Genomic DNA, 21,045 nt, shown 5'->3' on the forward strand with positions numbered 1-21,045 from the left:
TGGTGGGCTGGAGCAGGTGACACCCAACACACCATTGGGACATTTTTGTATTAAATTTATCCGCTAGTGGTTTGGATAAAATAAGAGAAACCTCCTCCTCTAGCTGTGCCTGGCATTGCTCCGTTTGTTCCGGAAAACCGTCAGGATGGCTGCATTTCCTTTGCATTCATATGCGCTCCACAACACACACAGTGCTGCCGGCCAGCTGCAGTCTGCTCTGTTTCCTATCTTCCCTCCACCATCCTCACCGTCCCGCTCTCCTTTTACTGTCCTTCTGTCTCATTCCCGCCGCCTGAAAAGACAGTAGACAGGTGTGGCAGGAGAAGAGACAGATGGCAAGGATGACGGAAGACACTTTTGGGGGAGGAAATGAAAAACCAAGAGATGTGAAGAAAAAGGATGGATCCAGCAGAAACCCCTCTTGCGGGGACACAAATGTTACTTTTCTGCTGCTTTGTTTGCCGACGCATCAGCCAGCCACAAGAACTACAATTATTTCTTGGGGGTCACACAAGCACACACAAACAGTGCATTATGCCCTCTATAAATGAACCTTTTGATGCTCGGGCCTTGAGGCGGATAGGCATCCTGTATGGTGCGACGGCTTCTAACATCCCAATGATGGAGATGCCATTGAGTTGCGGTGTTTTATGTGCGACCCGTGTGGCAGAGATTGATTCCAAGGCTCTCGTCTCCTGTATGTGCCAGGGCGTGCGTGCTGCAATAACGCCTGTAGATGTGCACACTGAAGACGGATTGGTACATGTGCAATACTCCTATGCCTCCCAGTCATATAGAGACACGTAGACTCATGTATCCAAATGGTTTCACTTTTCCAGGTGATTTTTCAGCATGCACGCGCTCACACACACCCTTTCTGTCCTAGCCTTGGCCTTGTGACAGTCAAGGCCCAGTGCGACATCAGGACGGGCCATTGACTCTTGTATTACATAAAAGTACTGCACATAACAAAACCTATATTGTGGCCTTACTGACCTTATTTAGGCTAATGGGCCTCTAAAACAAGAGGACGGATAGAGGTTTATGGCTTTAAGATGGCAATAACAGGTCTCTTGTTCCTAGTCAAGGATGATATCATCGTTCAGTTCGATGTCTCCACAGACGGTCCCCTTTTCATCATTTGCTTTAAATCATAGATAAAAAGAATCCCCCTTCTTTGTCTGTTGTCGTACTCCTGCACCCTTTCACCCCATTTCACTCTGGTCTGCTTTGTTTCTGTCGCCTCAACGCTGTTCTGCATTCAGTCTATTAATCTTAAACTCTCTGGGATTTGAAATAGTGTTTTTTCTTTTTCTGGTTTTAGGGTACTTTCTCCAGACGCTGTTCCCACCCTCCCAGCGTACCTTCCAGGGCTGCATGCAAGCAATCTTGGTTGACGACCAAGCAGCTGATTTGCATGCAGTGGAAAAAGGCACCGTGGGAGCTTTTGAGAATATCAGCCTCGACATGTGTGCAATTATAGACAGGTAAGAATAACAATTCCTTCATGCACGCGCATCCATACGATCAGTCATGAATGAAAATAACCGCCATATGCAGAGCACTAATAAGTGTCATAAATCAAGTGGTTTTAAATTGGGAGAGTCAAAAAAAATCAGTACCTACGCAACACTATGTCTGTGTGTTTGTTTGTGTGCTTGTCATGCTGATAAATGGATCAAAATGATGGCGTTCCAGGGGTACGATCTTAATCAAACATCAAACACACAACAGTATAACAGAGAGAGATATTTGACACACGTCCCAAAGTTGGCTCATTGGAAGCCTTCACTGCAACTTGATGGCATTCCAATTTATTTACTTGTCACGTAGACAATTCAAACACTGGGACATCTTTCATGCATGGAATCAGCCACACCTTGCACTTGGGAGTTGGAAGCTTCCTTACTCTGAATCTCATGTTTGCAAACATTCATCCAAAGTTTGTGGACTGGTTAAATCTTCAAGGATTAGGCCTGAACCTAAAGTCAGTGTTTTCCACTCGCGCAATGGCCAAATAAATGAAACATGGATTAGAAGGTAAACATGATTAGGAAGCTGCAATAACTAGTTGACCTTGCGCTGACTGACAGCATATCCCTCATGATTTGGTTTTTATGTTCGGTTTGTCAATACCTTTTACCCGCATCATGTGTAAAAACATTCCTATATCAGTTGTCAGTCCATACCGAAGAACAGTTAAAACTGATACCTTTTTTTATTTTTTTTGTGGTTGGAGTCCCAATGAAAATGTCGACATTGTTTGGAGTCAGGTGACTTTGTTGCTATTGAAAAGGGGTTTAAATTAACACTGTCCTACCTGGTTTCCAGTAGCCCAGTCTGACCTCCTTTTGACCAATGCCGTGGTGAGGCTGGAAGAAGTAGAAACTCACATCTCCACGGACACGCACAAGGGCAAGGCTTGATGATTACCATATCCCACAATGTCACCGGCACTCTGTACTGCAACACACACACACACACACACACACGTGGGGGCATAATCATACTGAGGGGGTCAACCCTCCTCAAAGATCTCACGCTGTCACACACAGCCCCCTGCACGTTTAGTTAGTCGAGTTCAGTGCTCACGACTTACTGAGCATAATGTCTCCCGTGATTGTCTTTTTGTGGTCAATCGCAAGTCCATTGTGGAAGCACAATGCCATTCAAAACTGCACTTAAAGTGCCTGCTGAAGCTATAAATCAGCATGACATTCGTTGATCGCCGGTGTTATAGAACTTTCTATTGCATTCACAGAACATGTGATGGCTTGAAAACAAAAGCAAGGGTTGAATTGGATTTGATTAACAATGGGAGTATATGCACCGCCTTACTTTTGTCCTCATAACTTGTTATTTTGTCAAGCAGTGTCGCTGTTGGACTGGCAGGCATGTACATGTGTAGCAGTGTTAGCTACACCGTCAAAGCTCGAGAGGAGGATGATTATTTTCCAAATATACTTTCTCTGCAGCAGCCAATGTCTTTCTCACATTCTACACATAGTTGAACAACAGCACAAGCACTCCACTGCATGTCAGACACTAAGAAAGCACACATGTAGGGTTAGGGTTTATATCTATCTTGATACTCCAGGCATGACAGCCTACATAGCAGAGGTCATCAACAAAAAATGTGCATGATAGTGATAAAACTTTATATAGAGACAAAGAGACAAAATAAAAAGAAGAGATACTATGAGTCGCTCCTCTCAGTGAACTCACAAGTCCACGTTTTTTATGACAAATTCACGGCGGTTTCTGAGACGCTGGAGGTTTGACAACAGCGATCGTCTTGTCTCCCGCTCCGTGCTGCTTAACTGCCTGACTCCTGACAAGACTAAAATAAAAGCTCAGTATTTTAAAGGACCCCTGCAGCACTTATGACTCAGTGGTTCTTTTCTCTCCTGCCTGCTTCCCTCATCATAGCAGCAATCACTCAAACTTGTGTTTGATTTGCCAAATGTGTGAACAAGTACGTGTGCGGGGAAACCCGGCTCATCGGCACCAAACACATCAAGCCGCGGCACTTTGCTGTGTTCAAGATCTGAGTTGGTGATGAAATCTCAACAAGAAAAAAACTGGGGATGTCAGAAGTGCAATGTGCTTAATGCTGTACTCACACTGTTTACATGCACTTACACTCCTCGCTGCAGGTCCTTTTTAGCGTAGATTGTGATTGTAAAAGAACCGCACTTTACCACCGCGATTATATCTCCCGGCCTTCACTGCCGCACCTCTCGTCGTCACGTCGCGCTTCTTGCTGTCTCTTCTTCCTTGTAGGAACGTAACTGTGGCCTCATGACACTTGAGCACTGAGATTATCAGTGAGGTCGCATGTCTTTCTTATCTCGAAGTTCTCTCATTATAATATGGAGATAATTATAGATATCTGAGCGTTGACCTTTATTAAATAGACCTCATTTTAGATAAATATATTTTACTACATTTTCCTTTCCACATACAACAGTCACATGCCTGGAGCATCAGCACGATAAACCACCGCTGCCTCCAACTCCTTCAGAGCATGTGCATCCACGCAGAGCTTCCCTTACTGACTCTGCTGAACTCAACTGTGGTTTTTGCTAAATTGCAGTAATTGCTTTTTTTGTTTAAAATGATTGGACTAAATATAGTCAAACTTAGCCACACACACTACGGATGGTTGAATACTCATATTCATATTCAACACCACCAGACATAAATAAGAATATCTGCTGCATGCTGTCAGTATAAACATGCAACAGTATATACAATACATACTGCAAAATGATTTTTCTCTTTTAAAAGTAAGTACGCACTCTTTCCCCGCAGGTGTATGCCGAACCATTGTGAGCACGGTGGGCGGTGCAAGCAGACCTGGGACAGTTTCAGCTGTACCTGCGATGGAACCGGATACACTGGAGCCACCTGCCACACTTGTAAGTGTACGAGCGTGTACATGTGTTTGTGTGCCGTTGCGTGTCACTCTCTGTACCACCGCCCACACCTCTAACTCAAAAAGCGCCGTTGTGTTCCCTGTGCGTTTGTGCGATCTGGCCTTCTTCTGTTCGCCACTGAGGGATTTGCGTTTGTGTTTCTTCTTCCGAAGCGACAATCCTCAGCAGAGGGACGGATGAACCTTTTGAAGTGTTCAGAGGCCACGCTTTTCTCACTGCTTTGTGTCTTCTGTTCTGGTCTGACCGGACCCAAAGCACGGGCGCACAAAGGGAACAGTTTGAAAGGCTTCAAAACCAGAGAATGTCATCCCCGCTCCCATGTGCTGCGGACATTGTTCTCTTTTAAGAGAGGTTGAGAAGGAAGCGTTTTAGAAATATTGTGCCTGTCAAACATAAAACAACAGATTTGATATAAAAGAAGTGTGACAACATTTAAAGAATGGATTGAGTGAAAAGGCCCCTTGTTCAGAATACAGCTTTGCAGTGGGACAGGAGCCTGGATTTATCAGAACGTTCATCAAGATGTTTTTGTGTCACGACATCACCTAAAGGATTATTAGGAACACCTGTTCAATTTCTCATTAATGCAATTATCTAATCAACCAATCACATGGCAGTTGCTTCAATGCATTTAGGGGTGTGGTCCTGGTCAAGACAATCTCCTGAACTCCAAAGTGAATGTCAGAATGGGAAAGAAAGGTGATTTAAGCAATTTTGAGCGTGGCATGGTTGTTGGTGCCAGACGGGCCGGTCTGAGTATTTCACAATCTGCTCACTTACTGGGATTTTCACACACAACCATTTCTAGGGTTCACAAAGAATGGTGTGAAAAGGGAAAAACATTCAGTATGCGGCAGTCCTGTGGCCGAAAATGCCTTGTTGATGCTAGAGGTCAGAGGAGAATGAGCCGACTGATTCAAGCTGATAGACGAGCAACTTTGACTGAAATAACCACTCGTTACAACCGAGGTATGCAGCAAAGCATTTGTAAAGCCACAACACGCACAACCTTGAGGCGGATGGGCTACAACAGCAGAAGACCCCACCGGGTACCACTCATCTCCACTACAAATAGGAAAAAGAGGCTACAATTTGCAAGAGCTCACCAAAATTGGACAGTTGAAGACTGGAAAAATGTTGCCTGGTCTGATGAGTCTCGATTTCTGTTGATGGTAGAGTCAGAATTTGGCGTAAACAGAATGAGAACATGGATCCATCATGCCTTGTTACCACTGTGCAGGCTGGTGGTGGTAGTGTAATGTGTGGGGGATGTTTTCTTGGCGCACTTTAGGCCCCTTAGTGCCAATTGGGCATTGTTTAAATGCCACGGCCTACCTGAGCATTGTTTCTGACCATGTCCATCCCTTTATGGCACCATGTACCCATCCTCTGATGGCTACTTCCAGCCGGATGATGCACCGTGTCACAAAGCTCGAATCATTTCAAATTGGTTTCTTGAACATGACACTGAGTTCACTGTACTAAAATGGCCCCCACAGTCACCAGATCTCAACCCAATAGAGCATCTTTGGGATGTGGTGGAACGGGAGCTTCGTGCCCTGGATGTGCATCCCACAAATCTCCATCAACTGTAAGATGCTATCCTATCAATATGGACCAAAATTTCTAAAGAATGCTTTCAGCACCTTGTTGAAAGCAGATGAGCTAGAATCGCATAGTCATAGGCTAGGCGTTAAAATGTGGTGTGGTGTGTATGGACTGGTGCCTCACTATTTTGTTCCGGCAGGGTTTTGTTCAATAGGATTTACTCTTTGCAAGTAACTGCAACACTAAACACCTGAACGAGCAGAGGCATATCTACGAGAAGAAAGGCCTATAATGAAGTAGTTAGAAGAATGAAAGAGAAAAGGACGGCACAGGAGACACAAAGAAGAAGACACGTGTAAAAACAGAAAAAAGTTATGAAGAGCTTAAAACTTAAAGGCAAAGATGTTCTTTCTTTTTAAATGTTTTTATTAAGCCTCTGAATGGTGCTGCCTGAATGAATGGAGTTTCACTCCCTACACTCACACATTTCTTTAAAGAGCAATTCCACCCAACCACACACACACACAGTCTGTATGTGCAGATCAACACAAACGTAACATCAATGTGTCAGATTGCTAGAGTGTGTGGGACACGACATCTTGTCATATGCTAAATAGAGACTAGAAACCATATGACATTTCCTCGTGCAAGGAGGTGGGAAAGAATACACCTTTCTACAATCATGTGCTACCGGAGATCCATCCTAAAATTCAACAGTTGTATCAATCTTTGGTCCATTGCAGAAAGAAATATATTGTGTTTATATGAGTTTTTTTTTTGTGAAGTGTATCATCTTTTCATATTGTTATTATGTGCAGAATGTAGTTGCAGTGAAATACCATGAATTATTTGCATACTGTGATTTCTAACCCCACCGAAGATACCAGATGTATTTTTGAGTGGGTGACTGTAATGAACTCTTATCCAGCGTCAATCTTGGGACAGAAAATGGTAAATAGTTACATGCAAATCTCTGAACACTGTGTTTACAAGATGATAAACTCCGCTAATTTTGTATTTAAATGTGTCTTTAACATCTAACAAATAGAAATAGCAAAATTTTGTCCCTGGTTGCCCTGCATTTTTCAACAGCATATTTTATTATCATTGTTGCAAAATAAAGATATTTCCAACACCTAAATTTATCTACACATGACGTAAACTCTTTCAAGGTATCAAAACAAATCTTTTTTTCAAGCTTTTACAAATGTTATTATTTGTACTTCTCCTCAGAATCAGCAAACATTTATACTTGAAATTAAATGTATTTGTCACTCAGTCATGTCAAATATTTAATTTTGTGCATTTGATTGTAACAACCTCAGTGGCTTTGCAGCTTTATGTAATTTTTCATCCCCTTCTGACCTCTCATCTGTTTCCTCCTTTCCTCTTTGCCCCTGTCCCACTTTTAGCGATCTATGAGCCGTCATGTGAGGCCTATAAGCACCTGGGCAGGTCCTCTGACACCTACTGGATCGACCCCGACAGCAGCGGGCCCCTTGGCCCCTTCAAAGTCAATTGCAACATGACAGGTGTGTGTGTGTGTGCGGGCGAGCCTATGGGTGTGCTTTCGCCTGCGGTGTGTCTCCTGTCTATGTGTGTGTGCGTATGTGGGGGTACGCATGTGTGCGTGTGTGCGTGCACCCTATTCTGTCCAGATCAAATTCTACCAAAGTCTCCAGCCCTCCTCATTTTTAACCTCAGACAACAACACTCTTGACCTGCTCCTCCTGGGGTTTCCATGGCAACACGGTGACTACTACTGACATCCTTCTCTGAAGGAGCTGCAACCACTGAGGCGCGCACACACACACACACACACGCAGATATGATTCTGACCTGTTATGCCAACCTAAGAGTGCTCCAACGGTGCGAGTGACACTTTAGTCGCTCACACACACACATTCCTAGACCGACACATGCAACACTCCCAACACCTTACACACACACACACACACACACACACACATGCAGTGGAATAAGTAGGTAGTCTGGAACGGCAGAGCACGCAGGCAGAGAAAAGGCGAGACTTTTAATGAAATGTCACCGCACTCCGCTGGGTAGCCCCTTAGTCACACTGAATAGCACACTCCCACACACACACACACACCTTAAGGACTTGAAATGCACAGACGGACATTCCCCGGCTGACGGTTTGAATGAACAGGGAGATGTCTGGGTGACTGGCTCATGCTGCACATAAGCGTCTATTAAACCCTGCTTTGCACAGCCGGAACTTAGATTACATAGAAAGAACTTTGGTGTCATGACAGCCAAATTGCAGTGTGTGTGTGTGTGTGTGTGTGTGTGTGTGTGTGTGTGTGTGTGTGTGTGTGTGTGTGTGTGTGTGTGTGTGTGTGTGTGTGTGTGTGTGTGTGTGTGTGTGTGTGTGTGTGTGTGTGTGTGTGTGTGTGTGCGCGTGTGTGTGTGCGCGTGTGAGATGGTGTGAGTCAGCAAGAGGAGTAGATCCGCAGTTTTTGTAAATGTATGCAATCTGGATATACGGAAACAAATAATTTGCTGCATTTCAGTGGCTTATCGTTCTGAAAACGCTCACATGTTGTGTTTAGACGACAAAGTGTGGACGACCGTTATGAACAACCTGCCACCCAAAATCGCAGTGACCGGCTCCAGCAGAGAAAGACGCACAGTCTTACAGGTCAACTACAGCACCTCCATGGAACAGGTAAAAACCAGACATACAAACACAGGTGACTTCATGAGTACAATACAACACGTGTAACGGTAACACGTATGCCTTGTATTAAGTTGTTTTTTATGTTTCCTTAGATTTGTAGTGCACATTATTTCAATATTAGATCAACTCATCGATTAGCTGACAATATCTCACAAGTGTTAAATCAAATAAGAATTTCTTTGCTCAAACCTTCAGCAGCGACAATAAATGATTAATTATTTCAAATGCACATAATGTCACTGTTCCGGGTCATGCTCCTACCACCTGTCCCCTATGGTGTTGGTACATACAGCTCGGCCTCCCCACATCGGCCCTGTCGTACTAAAGACTCAATACTTCTTAGTTACCGGTTGCACATGTAACACAAAGACAAGTTATCTTTTTTAAACTTTAAAGGGTTTAATGTTTTTTTCAACGTGTATTCGGGAACAGTTTACAGTGTGAGCAGCATATGCTTCCTGTGAGTTTCATCTCTCCTAATGTGCATGGGTCACTTGTTCCATTTCCATCTTCTCTGAGGGGAATTTAAATTAAAACAGCACGGCGTAATTTCCTTTAAACTTAAATCTTCCCGTCTGGCTGAATACGATCAAAAGGAAAACGCATGTCTGCGCGTGTCTTTCCAGGTGACAGCCATCACCACCAGCGCAGAATACTGTGAGCAGCAAATCGCCTACAGCTGTCGCATGTCCAGGCTGCTCAACACTCCAGGTAAGCGCTGCAAAAGGCTGGGAGGCGGAATGGCTCGGGTTGTGTTCCATTTGCCCGGGCTTAGAGACGTTTGATTGATCTGGGTTTAGCAGACTTTTACCAGGGGGTTTGAAATGTACAGGAAACACAGAGGGGCTTGCATCTGCATTTGACTCACAGCTTAATGTAAAGTCAATTTATGTGCGCGTGTTTGTGTCTGCGTAGGAGCGCCTAAACACGGTTACTCAAAGGGCTTTGTGTGTTTTTCACTATAAAAAAATAAAAAATAACAAGCTCGCCTTCGTTGTCAGAAGCATTTCTGGCTGTTTTTCTCAGCTTCCTTTTCTGGCTCTCACACACACACACACACACACACACACATACACACAGTCATACGCACAAAGACCCCCCTTAGGGATTGCTTCATGAAGACAAGACACTTATGGCAATCAGAGGGAGTGTGTGTGGGTATGTTTGTGTATTTGGGTAACAACTGGGTATTAGTGCGGCAGTGCAGCAGTGCAAAACTTTGCCATTAACTTGCACTGCACCGAGAGATGCCACTTTCCCCTGCAGCGTGGCATACGAGCACACAAACGCACACGCCGTATCTGTGCGCTACATTTATATATACTCGTGCTTGATTGCTGTTGTGTAAACACGCGCACACAACACAATGATGCAAACATCCTTCCCCCACACACACACACACACAGTCCTTCATTAAAATAGTTTACTTCTAATTTTCTACCTTGCAAGTTAGGGAAATCCAATTACCAGTTTAGAATGACCGAGGTAGTAGGACCGGGAAAAATCATTTACCCAAGAATATGTTTCATAAATTAGCTGTCAGCTTTGATCAAATTACACTGTCAACAGTATTTTCTCTGTGAACAACGGGCACACACACACACACACACACACACACACACGCATGGCTACACACCCACATGCGCACGCACAACTCTCCCACTTCAGTTTTTTCTCATGCGGATCTCATCTATTACACCCGGACTGGCATTTAAGAGACAAACGAACCGTTAAATGGGAATTATATTCTGCCACCAGTGACATCCCTAATTTGGAACTCGGGCAATAATTGTACTAATTGCTTGACCCCTCCCCTCCCCCCCCTCCCGCGTCCCCCGTTCCTCACCTCGTTTACGCACTTTGTTTTCGCCACTCTCTTTCACTCGTACACACCTTGCACCTGCACGCACGCAGTGTGTCCGACGTTTGCTCATTGGCAAGATGAGGCAGGTGAAGTCGTGGGAGAGCGTGACGCCGACGCGTGCAGCAACACGCGCAAGGAGGCGACTCGAAGGCACTCGGCAACTAGGGGCAATGTCTCGCTTTCCTCTCTCTCTCACTCCTCCACCCATTTCCTCTAATGTCTTCCTATCTCCACTGCTCCCCGATCATCTTGTGCTTCCACATTTATCAACTGAAATCCATTTATTCTCTCTCGTCTCCCCTCACTCGTCCACACTTGCTTCCTTCACTCTGCCCTTTGTTTTCCCTCATCCTATTTGAAGTCTCAATTTTTACCTTTCAGCCATTCTTCATCTCTTCACCTCCTCTTATTTTCTGCCTCCCATTTACCTCAAATTTACCTCAAACCGCGCTGGTTTCTTCTCACTCCCTGCGAACAGTATTTTGATTAGCGTTGGAATTACAGCTTTTGAAGGAATAATTGTCTCCCTCCGCTAATGATGATAATTCCTTTCAGCGTAAACACCCTTTAAACAACCAACGGCACACGGTATGAACAAAACGAAGCCCTCGTGCAGATGAAAACACACAGGTATCATTCTCAGTCGATGAAGCGTGCACCAAAGCCGGGTCCCAAATGTCCAGCGTTATAAGCCAGGTTCAGTTCTTTTCTCACTGTCGTTCCTTCTTCTCCTTTAAACATGCAGATAATGTCCGTGTACCAGTAGTCATGGCCACACTATCCTGGCTGAGCCTTGAACAATCCCTGTTCTGCACTAATAATATGATATGTGAATGAAGGGATTAAACAAGCAGTTTGCGTGGAACGGACATGAGACCTGTACACTAGTCAAAAGTCAAACCTTTTTAAAGATCCTTGAAATAAGGCCTTTGGCTGGTAGAAAGCCGCGGGGGTGAACTTCTCTGGGCAGTCCGCACCAAGACGGCAGACTCTAATACTCCATTCAGTCTGGATCAAAGGCATCAAGTGTCAGATTCACTCCAAATGTATTCACATACGTGCACACATTCCCCGTGACACTGTGAGCACGTGAAGGCACATGCTGTGCTTCTCTGCTGTCACACTTTCCTGAAGCTGGATGATTGATAGAATCATTTTTAGCGTTGAGGCTAATGAAGAGAGAAATGTTTCTGTCAAACAAATGAGCTCATTAACCCAGTCTAGTGTAAGAAGTGACTAATATGCGCACAGTTTAGAGGCACCACAGATTCACACGTTCTCTTATATTAAGCAGATTGACTGAGACACTAAAGCGCAATTGCTTTTCCCAATCAAATCAATTTATATACAGTATATGTGTGTAAATATTTCTATATAGAAATAATAGTTTGTTATGTTAGAACATTTAATGGCTATGAACATGGGTCATTAAAGTCAGAACAAGTGAGTTTTTATAGCAATTATATTCAGTAAACCTATAGAATGGAGGGAAAAAGTTAAATGTGAGGAGGATAAATGGAAAAAAAGAGAGAAAAAATTGGACAAAAGCCGTCAGCCCCATTCAGTCCCAGGTTCAGGGAATAGACACTGAACTGATGTTAGGGTGCCGCAGGCACTCGGTGGAACAAGAATGGACTTTGGACAAATAATTACATGGCTCACATTAGAGGTGATGTAACTAGTCATATTTAAAATGCTGTGTCACGTCTCCCGCTGCTTTAAACAAAAAGAAAAAAGAATATCCAAAACACCGATTAGAACAGCCGGTGGAGGAGCGACGGAATGATGGACACCGGAGGAGAGAGAAGACACGGGGGTGGTCGCAGATTTGAGATAAGTGTGGTTGAGGATAATGAGGCTGTGTGGATGCACGGCGCTGTTACAGTCAATTACTCAGGCACTTCTGCTCTCAATTATTGCCACACAAGTCACAGTAAGCCAACCACTGTGATTTTCCACACTCACAGGGATATTTCATAGTGACTTTATTTCTTCGGTGCTGGTTAACCACTTTTCTGTTTTTTTATTTTAATTTTATCATCTTTACCCTTTTCAGTGACAAACCATTTCAATTTTCCGCTCTCTCTCCTCTCTCTCCTTTGCTGTTTGAAAAAGTAAAAGGTACAAATAACGATGAGCTGCTGTGAAACGTGAACAAGCCAAGACGTCCAAGTGAGCTGCAAAAGATAAATAATAAAGAATGAATTCCTAACTTGTTTCGTCTCTTGCTGAACTCATCTGTGCTTTTGTTAGTAATTTTCTTGTTGATTTAAAAAATGATTGTAATCTGACAATGGGCCTCTCCTTTGTTTTTCAACTGTTTGGGATTATGTCATTATTAATTGTATTATATCTATATTAATTCATATAACATACAGTCTATTATCCCTTTTTCCATTTGCACACGTCTTTCATCACCATCAACGACTCGTGTTCTGGTTGCAGTGTCATTCATTTACGAAGGCACTCGAAGTAAGACGCCAGTCACGAGAACCAGAGCTAATATGTCGGAACACAAGAGAGACGACAAACTGTCTCCAGTGTCCTCGGGCGTCTCGCTCTCCCTCTCCCCATCAACGCGGTGTCCGCCCATCCTTTTCTTTTCCTTTTCTCAGCCCCTGCAGACAAAGATGCTAATTAACGTTAAATCACCTTCCATACTTCCCGGCTTTAAATGCACTGATTAGAATCTGCCTCCCTTTCAAGGCTGCGTGGCAGTTTTTTTTCCACCCCCCCGACGTTCAGTAAGAGCGATGGTACGAGTGCGATCCGTCACAGAGAGTCACCCGTCTTCTACCATCCAGGATGTGTGGCCCCGTGTTCGCTGCTGACTCGGTAACGCGTCATTGCTCGGGATAATGCTCCCATATGTTGTGTTGACGTGTGTCTTTTCCCGCACGGCGTCCGTCTACCTGCAACACTTACAGCTCTCAGCCGCCCGGTTATGTATAATACATCAAGCAGCATCGCTCTCTCTTTTCCCCTTACATTTCCTCATTTTTGCTTAATTAGTGAATTTCTTTCCCTCTCTCGTTCTCATTGTGCTTGTCATTTATTCGCCGAGAGTCTTTTCGTCACGAGAGTCCAAAGGGGGATAAAGTCACGGGGCTGGTGTGTGCTTGCGTGTGAATTTACTTTTGTAAAGACAACTTCAGCTGGCTATCGGGGCCTTTTGATGTGTGCACTTTTCAAAAAGCCTCTGTGTCTCGTTTTCTGGACTTAAGCATGTGTGTCTGTTTGTGTATGTGCAAGTGTGTGTCCTTATTGGCCCCTGGCGATGGCATTCATCCAGCATGCCAAATACTGTCCGTCTGCCGAGGGCCGGGTGCAGGGCACAAATTATTTCGCCAGCAGAGACAAGAAGTAGACATTCTTGAATTTACCTGAGCACATGAGAAAAGTTCAATTGCTAAGAAGGAAGCAGTCCTGTATTAGACTAAATGAATTTGTCTTTCTGTACATTTTAAGGTAATCCGAATTCCCAGCAACAACAGAACCTTGCAGTAATTTTTAGTATTCTAGGAAAGGTGCTGTGCCTTTTTAAAAGGTAAATCTGTTTGATGTAACGTCACTGATTTTTGCTCCTTTTCAAGGCGAACCCAGAGATCAAACGTTACGGGCCGCACTCGCTCATGTTTTTCTGGAGATAAACCCGTTTACACTCCGCCTTTTGAAGTTCGCATTTGCCGTAAATGCACTTAAATGTGGTACAGAATAACAAACAGATCCATATGTGTATGCAAGATGCCCTTTTTAACTCGGTAGACGATGAAATGATGTCAAGCTCCAAAGTCTTTGAAATAAATAAGTGTCAGGAACACGTAATAAGAACTACCAATCAAACTTCAATAACAATGGCACACTTTTATGGAATAGATGGGTAGATTTAACACATTTTCATATTGTGTATCATAAATCAAATTAATCATATTTAATTTTTTGACATTTATAACGATATAGCTTCATTGACATTGCAGATTATAAAAAAAATGAAATAAAACGGTGCGCAGCTTAAAATGCGTTTGTCACTTTGAAACAACTTCCCGAGTTTAGTGATTGATACTCAAGTCCTTAAAATCCGTAACATAGGAAAAGACCATGGACCTATTTAATATTGTATTTAAATCACCTTCAGACACTTAAGCATCAATTCATGTTTGTGTTTTTTATGTCATTGGTGCTATAGAACTTTGGAGCAAAACAAGGTTTCTCCTTCCATTGTTCAATCAACAGCTGCTCCCCAATGACGGGAGTGATTGACATCGGGATTGTTTTGATAGACGTTTCTGCATTGTTGGGAATGTGTGTAAGAATTATCCCTCTGTCTTAATAGGAATTAATCAATCTATCATTACGCTGCACACCTCTGATCACGGGTGTTCGTATCGAAGCAGCTTCAAACAGCTCATACATGGACTATTCTGTCCCGCCTTTGCTCTTTTCAGCCAGAATTAGACATCAGTCAATATAAAGAGCCTACGAGGGAGTCCATTATCCACACAGAATGCGGCACTCAGCACATGGCGTCGTCAACAATTTGCTAATGGTTTTTGTTACTGCCATTTCAACACAAGACATTAAACTTGCTAATGATCTTCTGGGGCCGGCACGTGAGGCACAGGAGGGAGTAGTGTTCTTCACTTCATATTGTTTAGTCGAGAGAACGTCAGCGGCACAAAGCTGCAGCTGTAAAAAGCGACGGCATTCCCCCGAAAATAAAGATATTTCTAGAAAGCGCAAAAAAGTCCAACTCGAGCCCCTTGTGTCTCTGATTACACAGAAAAACACACTGTATGTTAACACGTGTTATTCCAGAGCAGGAGTACATACATGTCCTTGAGACACAACACAAGCAAAAAACGTGTGATCACGCAATGCAACACAAACACAAACTATGCCTGCGTCTTTTTTCTGTTTTCACTCTACACGCACACAAAGTCAACATTTACACATTAATGCCCGAGAGGCTCTCAGTAAATCAAACTATCAGCACGTGTTATTGCTTTGGCTTCATGTCTGTAAAGAGGAGTTCCCAATCCGGCTCGGACCAAACGGGCGTTAATGGTGTATGTAAGAGACAGTGTGTGCATTTCATGCGACACTGGCTGATGGACCAAACAAATTGCACTTTTTTAATGTATTCATTCAGTTCAGTGCCTATAATATCTAGGTAGGAATGTGTGTGTGTGTGTGTGTGTGTGTATTCGTTATTATCAGTAAGATTTGTCCCCTGTGGAGCTTCATGCTTCTGATATTACGAGGTGGAGATTGTTGTCAGACAGCAAACATTAAGCTGAATGCTCCTCAGAGAGATAAAGCTTTGCACGGTTAGCATTCAAGTGGACGAGATGTTTGATGTGAGCATTCTGAGGGATGATAAAAAGAACCTGATAGCCTATTGATCTACTTTGGGAAATTTTCCTTTTCGGGGCTCTGGAGATCGTTGAGCGCTGCTCAAAGCAATATGCAGAGTTCTTAAAATAATTCTGTTGCTGCAGTGATGCCATGCGTCTCACTGGATCTTTCTTTTACATCATACATTGAGTTACTTCCCCCACTGAGCTGACCTTTAAGATGAGGCGGAGCCGGGAAAAATGGAACCTATTTAAATGATCTACGGTTTGCCTTCACTTGCTACCACCCACTTAATTCACTTTCAAATGAAGCAAATTTGACGTTGTTGACAAGACACTTTACGAATGTATACTTTTAAAGTGTTTTATTGAATGTTAGCGATATAAAAGGCTGATTCATTCTTTGCGAACCCTTTTTCCTTCAAGTAGAGCTATTGTAGTGCTGCAGCGTTAATGATGGATGTGTTAATTAATTTTACCTCACACTTGTCTGTAGGTATGTGCGTGCAACGAATACCAATTATGTTTTGCCACTGTGGTAAAGTACTTCCTGCACCAGTGGAATCAAGCAAAAAGCATTTTCATTTAGTGGAATCCGTCGTACTCTGAATCTTGCAGTTCCGGCAGAGACGAGCACAGCGCTCCAAGGAGACGTCGCCCCGCCGCTGTTGCAGGTGTTTTCTTTTTGTTCCTCCGACTGAGAACAAAGCAAACACCTGTATCTTGTTTATTCCTCCGTGTTTTTCCGCTGTTGTTTCCCGTTGTTGTGCGTTAGATAGCGGCGGAGAGCTAATCCGGAGGTGTCGTTCAGTTTGCAAACCTCCAGAAATTGTCAGCGTCCCACTGAGCACCACTGGAACCCGACTCTATTCCTCCAAAAAACACAGGTAGCTTATCAACTCACACCTTTTACGGTGTGAAAGGAAGACGAAGGAGAACGTTGCGTCTTTAGAGTGGCAGAGTGAGAAGAGGTGAGAAATAGGGGGAGCGGGCGCGTTAGACAGAAATTGATGTGGAGTGACGCAGAGCAAAAGAGTGAGAAGGAGAGAGGAGGGTCGAAGGAGAAGCAGATTAGTTTGTTTTTCTGCAGCGGGCTCTGACATTGAAAGAAACGTCCGTACTAATGTCCCAGAAATCCTTGAGTTACACAGCAAACCGATTCACATCCTCCCTCATGTATACTTAAACACACACACACCACAACATTCACATGAACAATACTCCATATGGCCGCCGCCTGGTGGAAAGATAAAAGGCAAACGGAAACCGCGCGCTTGAGGAGTAATTACAATATTGTCTTCTCGTTTGTGACCAGCTGAGGGGTTGATCTCAATTAGCCGGGCTTTCTTAGGCGATGCTGAGCTCTCCGTTCGTCCTCCCCGAGGTTGCCCGGGACAACGGAAGCGCGACGGGCGGTGGCGCACGACCACGAACTGATCACCAAACGCGGCGTTTTTTCCGCTGATGGATCACGCTCCAAGAGACGTCCCGCTCCATTATGAAGACGTCCCTTTGCACATGCGAACCAAGGGACTTGCCGCCCCTCTTCTATTTATTTACCTTTACCTGCATCACTCACACACACACACACACACACACACACACACACACACACACTCATACTACGAACCATATTTCCAGTGTCTGTTTTTTTTTTTTGCATGCAGTAGAGTCTCCCTGCATCAGCGGAGGTTTATTGGCGTCTGTGAGTGTGTGCGCGGCGATCACTGGAGGCAGTTTTAACACAGCTCTGGGATTACAGCGGGATATTGGGGGGCGAGAAAGATTAGGCCACATGGAGAAACAACAGGAAGACAACAGAGGAAATATCACTCAGCGGTGCTAATGAAGCAAACACAGGGCGGGGAGTTGATTATCCGACTTGACCTTGAGCGCTTTTAAAACTTACGCCACGGGAAAGTTAGAGGGACAAAGTTGCAGAGTTTTACAAAGCGGGAGGATGCGCGCGTGTCCGCGTATACGGAATCAACCAATTGTGTCCGCCTGTTTGCGACTACTGTTATGTGAGTGTTGTGCCACATTTTGAAAGATTTTCTGCCAGTGTGCAGCGGTGTGTGTGTGTTTATTCAGTGTGTGTGTGTGTGTGTGTGTGTGTGTTCGTTCCTGTGTCAACGTGTTGTCTTGTGCCAATGACACATCTGTCTTGTTTCTCACACAATGAGGGTAAACAAAGCGAATATTTGTGAGGTTCGTCTTATCAAATGTTGTCGCACCATGGCACATTGTCTTGTAATTACTTCGCACAAATTGTTTGTGTGTTTTTGTGCAATTCTACATATTGCACGTGTGTCATAATGCATTTAACGTCCTCCTCTTGAGTGTCAACAGATGACAACTTTGTCAACTTGACATTCATTTAGGCCTTTTCGTTAGTCTGATACTTCCAATGGGTGAGCCAAGTTTTGTATTTATTCATAATTAGATAACTTGGTTATAACAGGACTTTGGTGCAAATATGTTAATTTGACACCAAAGCTCACCAAATAGAAAATAGTCCTCCGCTAATTGAGGATTAAAAACCAAATCAAATTGTGTGATGGATCCATCGTGAAATTGACAAGGGACAGGATCTTTATTTTATTCCGTCTTTCTCTTGAAAACAAAGTAGCCCAATTTTTGTCACAGCAAAAATGTCCGATTAAAAAACAGAACCATAACAAATGTGGATTGAAGGATCATATGTGTGCATTTAAAAAAAGCAGTTTGTGTTTTGTCTTTGGCAGCTCGGTGTTTTGATCATACGATCATTTAATTCAGCCACACATTTTGTGAAACTCTATCCAGCAAACAAAGTGCCTTCACGCTGCGCTTCTTTTGGCGTGCAACAGTCCCATAGAGCAGTTGATGTGGATTACTATCAAAGAACAGCAGTAATCTGGCCATTAGAAATTGGCCATTAACTTTGTAGTTAAGACCTTCATCGAATTCAAGGACGGGAATAAAAGAGCTGAATCTAAATAGTCGGGTGGTCATGTGCCAACCGGCTAATGTGGGAGAGAGAGAGATACAAAGAAGGAGGAGGTGGTTAGTTAGATCAATGCTGAGCCGTTGAACCATTAGAGGCAGTAACAGCTGGACACCCACAACCTGCTGCAGCAAGACCTGTTTAACCTGATCTCCCTCCCTCATATCGACACATGAAGAAGAAAACCGCACCGAACGCTTCAGTCTGTTTGCTCCTCCTTCTTTCCCAAAGACCAATCTATGAGGACCTCGGTCTGTGTCACACACTTACTCACGTGCACGGACACGCTGAACCTTCTCGCCCCCACAAGTTCTTAATTTTCCAGCTGTGTAGGCAAGCAGCAGTGAGCAGTTTGTCCCCCCCCCCACCCCCCGACAAGGGTCACCGACCCGGGGGAGAGACAGAGAGCTCTCTCCCCCGGCTGCCCCGGATGACTGCAGCGCAGGCAGCGAGATAAACACTTGAAGAGGGAAAGGGGAGGGAGAGGGGCGACAGGGAGTAAGGGAGATGCAGAGGGAGGAGGGCGGTGTGGGGGGGGGGGAATGGAGCACAGAAGGGTGTGATGGAGGCAGAGCGGCACACAGAGCGGGGAAATGAGAGGACGAGAGGAAGATGAAGAGGACGGGTCAGGCACGCAGCTTGAAGGGTGGAGAGCACGGTGTTGTGGAGTGCGTGCGTGTGTGTGTGTGTGTGTGTGTGTGTGTGTGTGTGTGGAGAAGAGGGATTGGGGCGGGGGGGAGGGCACAACATGATGGATCACGATGTTAGTGGATAAGACGGGAGGTGAGAGGGGCCAAGCTCGACTTGTCGGGAGCAGCTTTTGTCATAAAGCAACACACACACACACACACACACACACACACACATTCACACCAGCACCAAAGGAAGAGAAGAAACTTGATATTTAAACAGCCAATATATTTATTTAGGCAAATCAGAGGAGAAGAAGAAGAGAGAGATGAAAAAAAACAGACAGGGGGACGGAGGGGGCTTCCACTTAGTTTTTTCTCATTCATGTTGCAAAGTCAAAAGCAACGTGTGTGGAGGAAAGAAACTCCACTGCATAAGTGCTGATGCAGTTTTATTCCATTGTGTCTGACCCCCCCCCCCCCTCACACACACACACACACACACACACACAAAGATCATTGACCCGACAAAGGTGGCAGCCATTTTCAATATGGGTTTTCATTCTGTTCTTCCCCGAGTGGTGATGCATTGAACACACGGCTGCTCAAACACTCAACCTTGACTCGGCCTCCGCAATAGTAACCTGACGTGACTTATGCAGTCACTTGGCCAATGTACACCAAACGTATGTCTATTTTTGTATATCAGGTGTTGCAGAGTTTGTCTCAGGGCTTCTTTCCTCAGTCCGGATTAATCCCGTCCAATTAAAGGAGCGTAGAGTTTGATGTCATATGCGAGCGCTCCTTTTCTCACAAAAGGTCGGCGTGCAAACCCAGGCCAGCCGCTCATAAACTGCCGGTCCAATCAGAGTGCTCAGCTCAGCACCTCAGATGATAAACCCGAGTCCCGCCACAGAGGTGCTGAACTCATAACCCTAAATGTGCTCAAGAAAGCAAACGGAAGACAACACAAAATGAGCGATTCAGTGGGCTCGTTCCGTGCGGGCTAATTTGTTGCTCACAAAGGGCCTCCTGCAGTGGCCTCTTTATGCGAGACGCATCGCTCTGCGGTCCCACCGTCCCCCGGCCTCAGTCGCTCCCACGCTAGCAGCCGATGCTTTTGCTGCAGATAATAGTTAATCAGGAAAGCACATCAACAATCAACGTGATGTCACAACAAACCCACCGACGATGGAGCAACAGCTTTGGAAACGCGCTTTCTGATGGAGTTTTTGGATGAGAAGATGTCAGTAGGGTTTATGCAGGCCGTATCACTCTATCTGCCCACATTGAAAAATAATAATGGAACTTGTTTGTTGCACTTGATTCCAGTAGTTAAGTGTCAGCGATCCAGTGGATACGCCACTGAAAAAGAGAGATTAAATTGGATAGTGTGACCTGTAAAACTAGAGGAATGAAAGAATTTGACCAATAAAAGCTGATTTGTTCATCTATTTCTCCTGTTTAGATCTGCCTTTAAAATATGCCCTCCCCATATTTGTGCCGTCGCCTCACTGCTGGTGCACT

At 44.4% G+C, this 21,045-nt stretch overlaps 1 protein-coding gene across 1 annotated transcript in view; it reads left to right on the forward strand.

Annotated features, from left to right (window-relative positions):
- cntnap2a (contactin associated protein 2a) overlaps nt 1-21,045 on the forward strand; it is a 241,430-nt gene that overhangs the window by 160,251 nt on the left and 60,134 nt on the right. The window contains exons 11-15 of the mRNA XM_040166691.2: nt 1,325-1,487; nt 4,315-4,421; nt 7,400-7,519; nt 8,558-8,673; nt 9,312-9,396. Coding sequence (XP_040022625.2) covers nt 1,325-1,487; nt 4,315-4,421; nt 7,400-7,519; nt 8,558-8,673; nt 9,312-9,396 — 591 coding nt within the window. The remainder of the gene's footprint in view (nt 1-1,324; nt 1,488-4,314; nt 4,422-7,399; nt 7,520-8,557; nt 8,674-9,311; nt 9,397-21,045) is intronic.

This window comes from Gasterosteus aculeatus, chromosome 21 (assembly GCF_964276395.1).
Source record: "Gasterosteus aculeatus chromosome 21, fGasAcu3.hap1.1, whole genome shotgun sequence".
NCBI lineage: Eukaryota > Metazoa > Chordata > Actinopteri > Perciformes > Gasterosteidae > Gasterosteus > Gasterosteus aculeatus.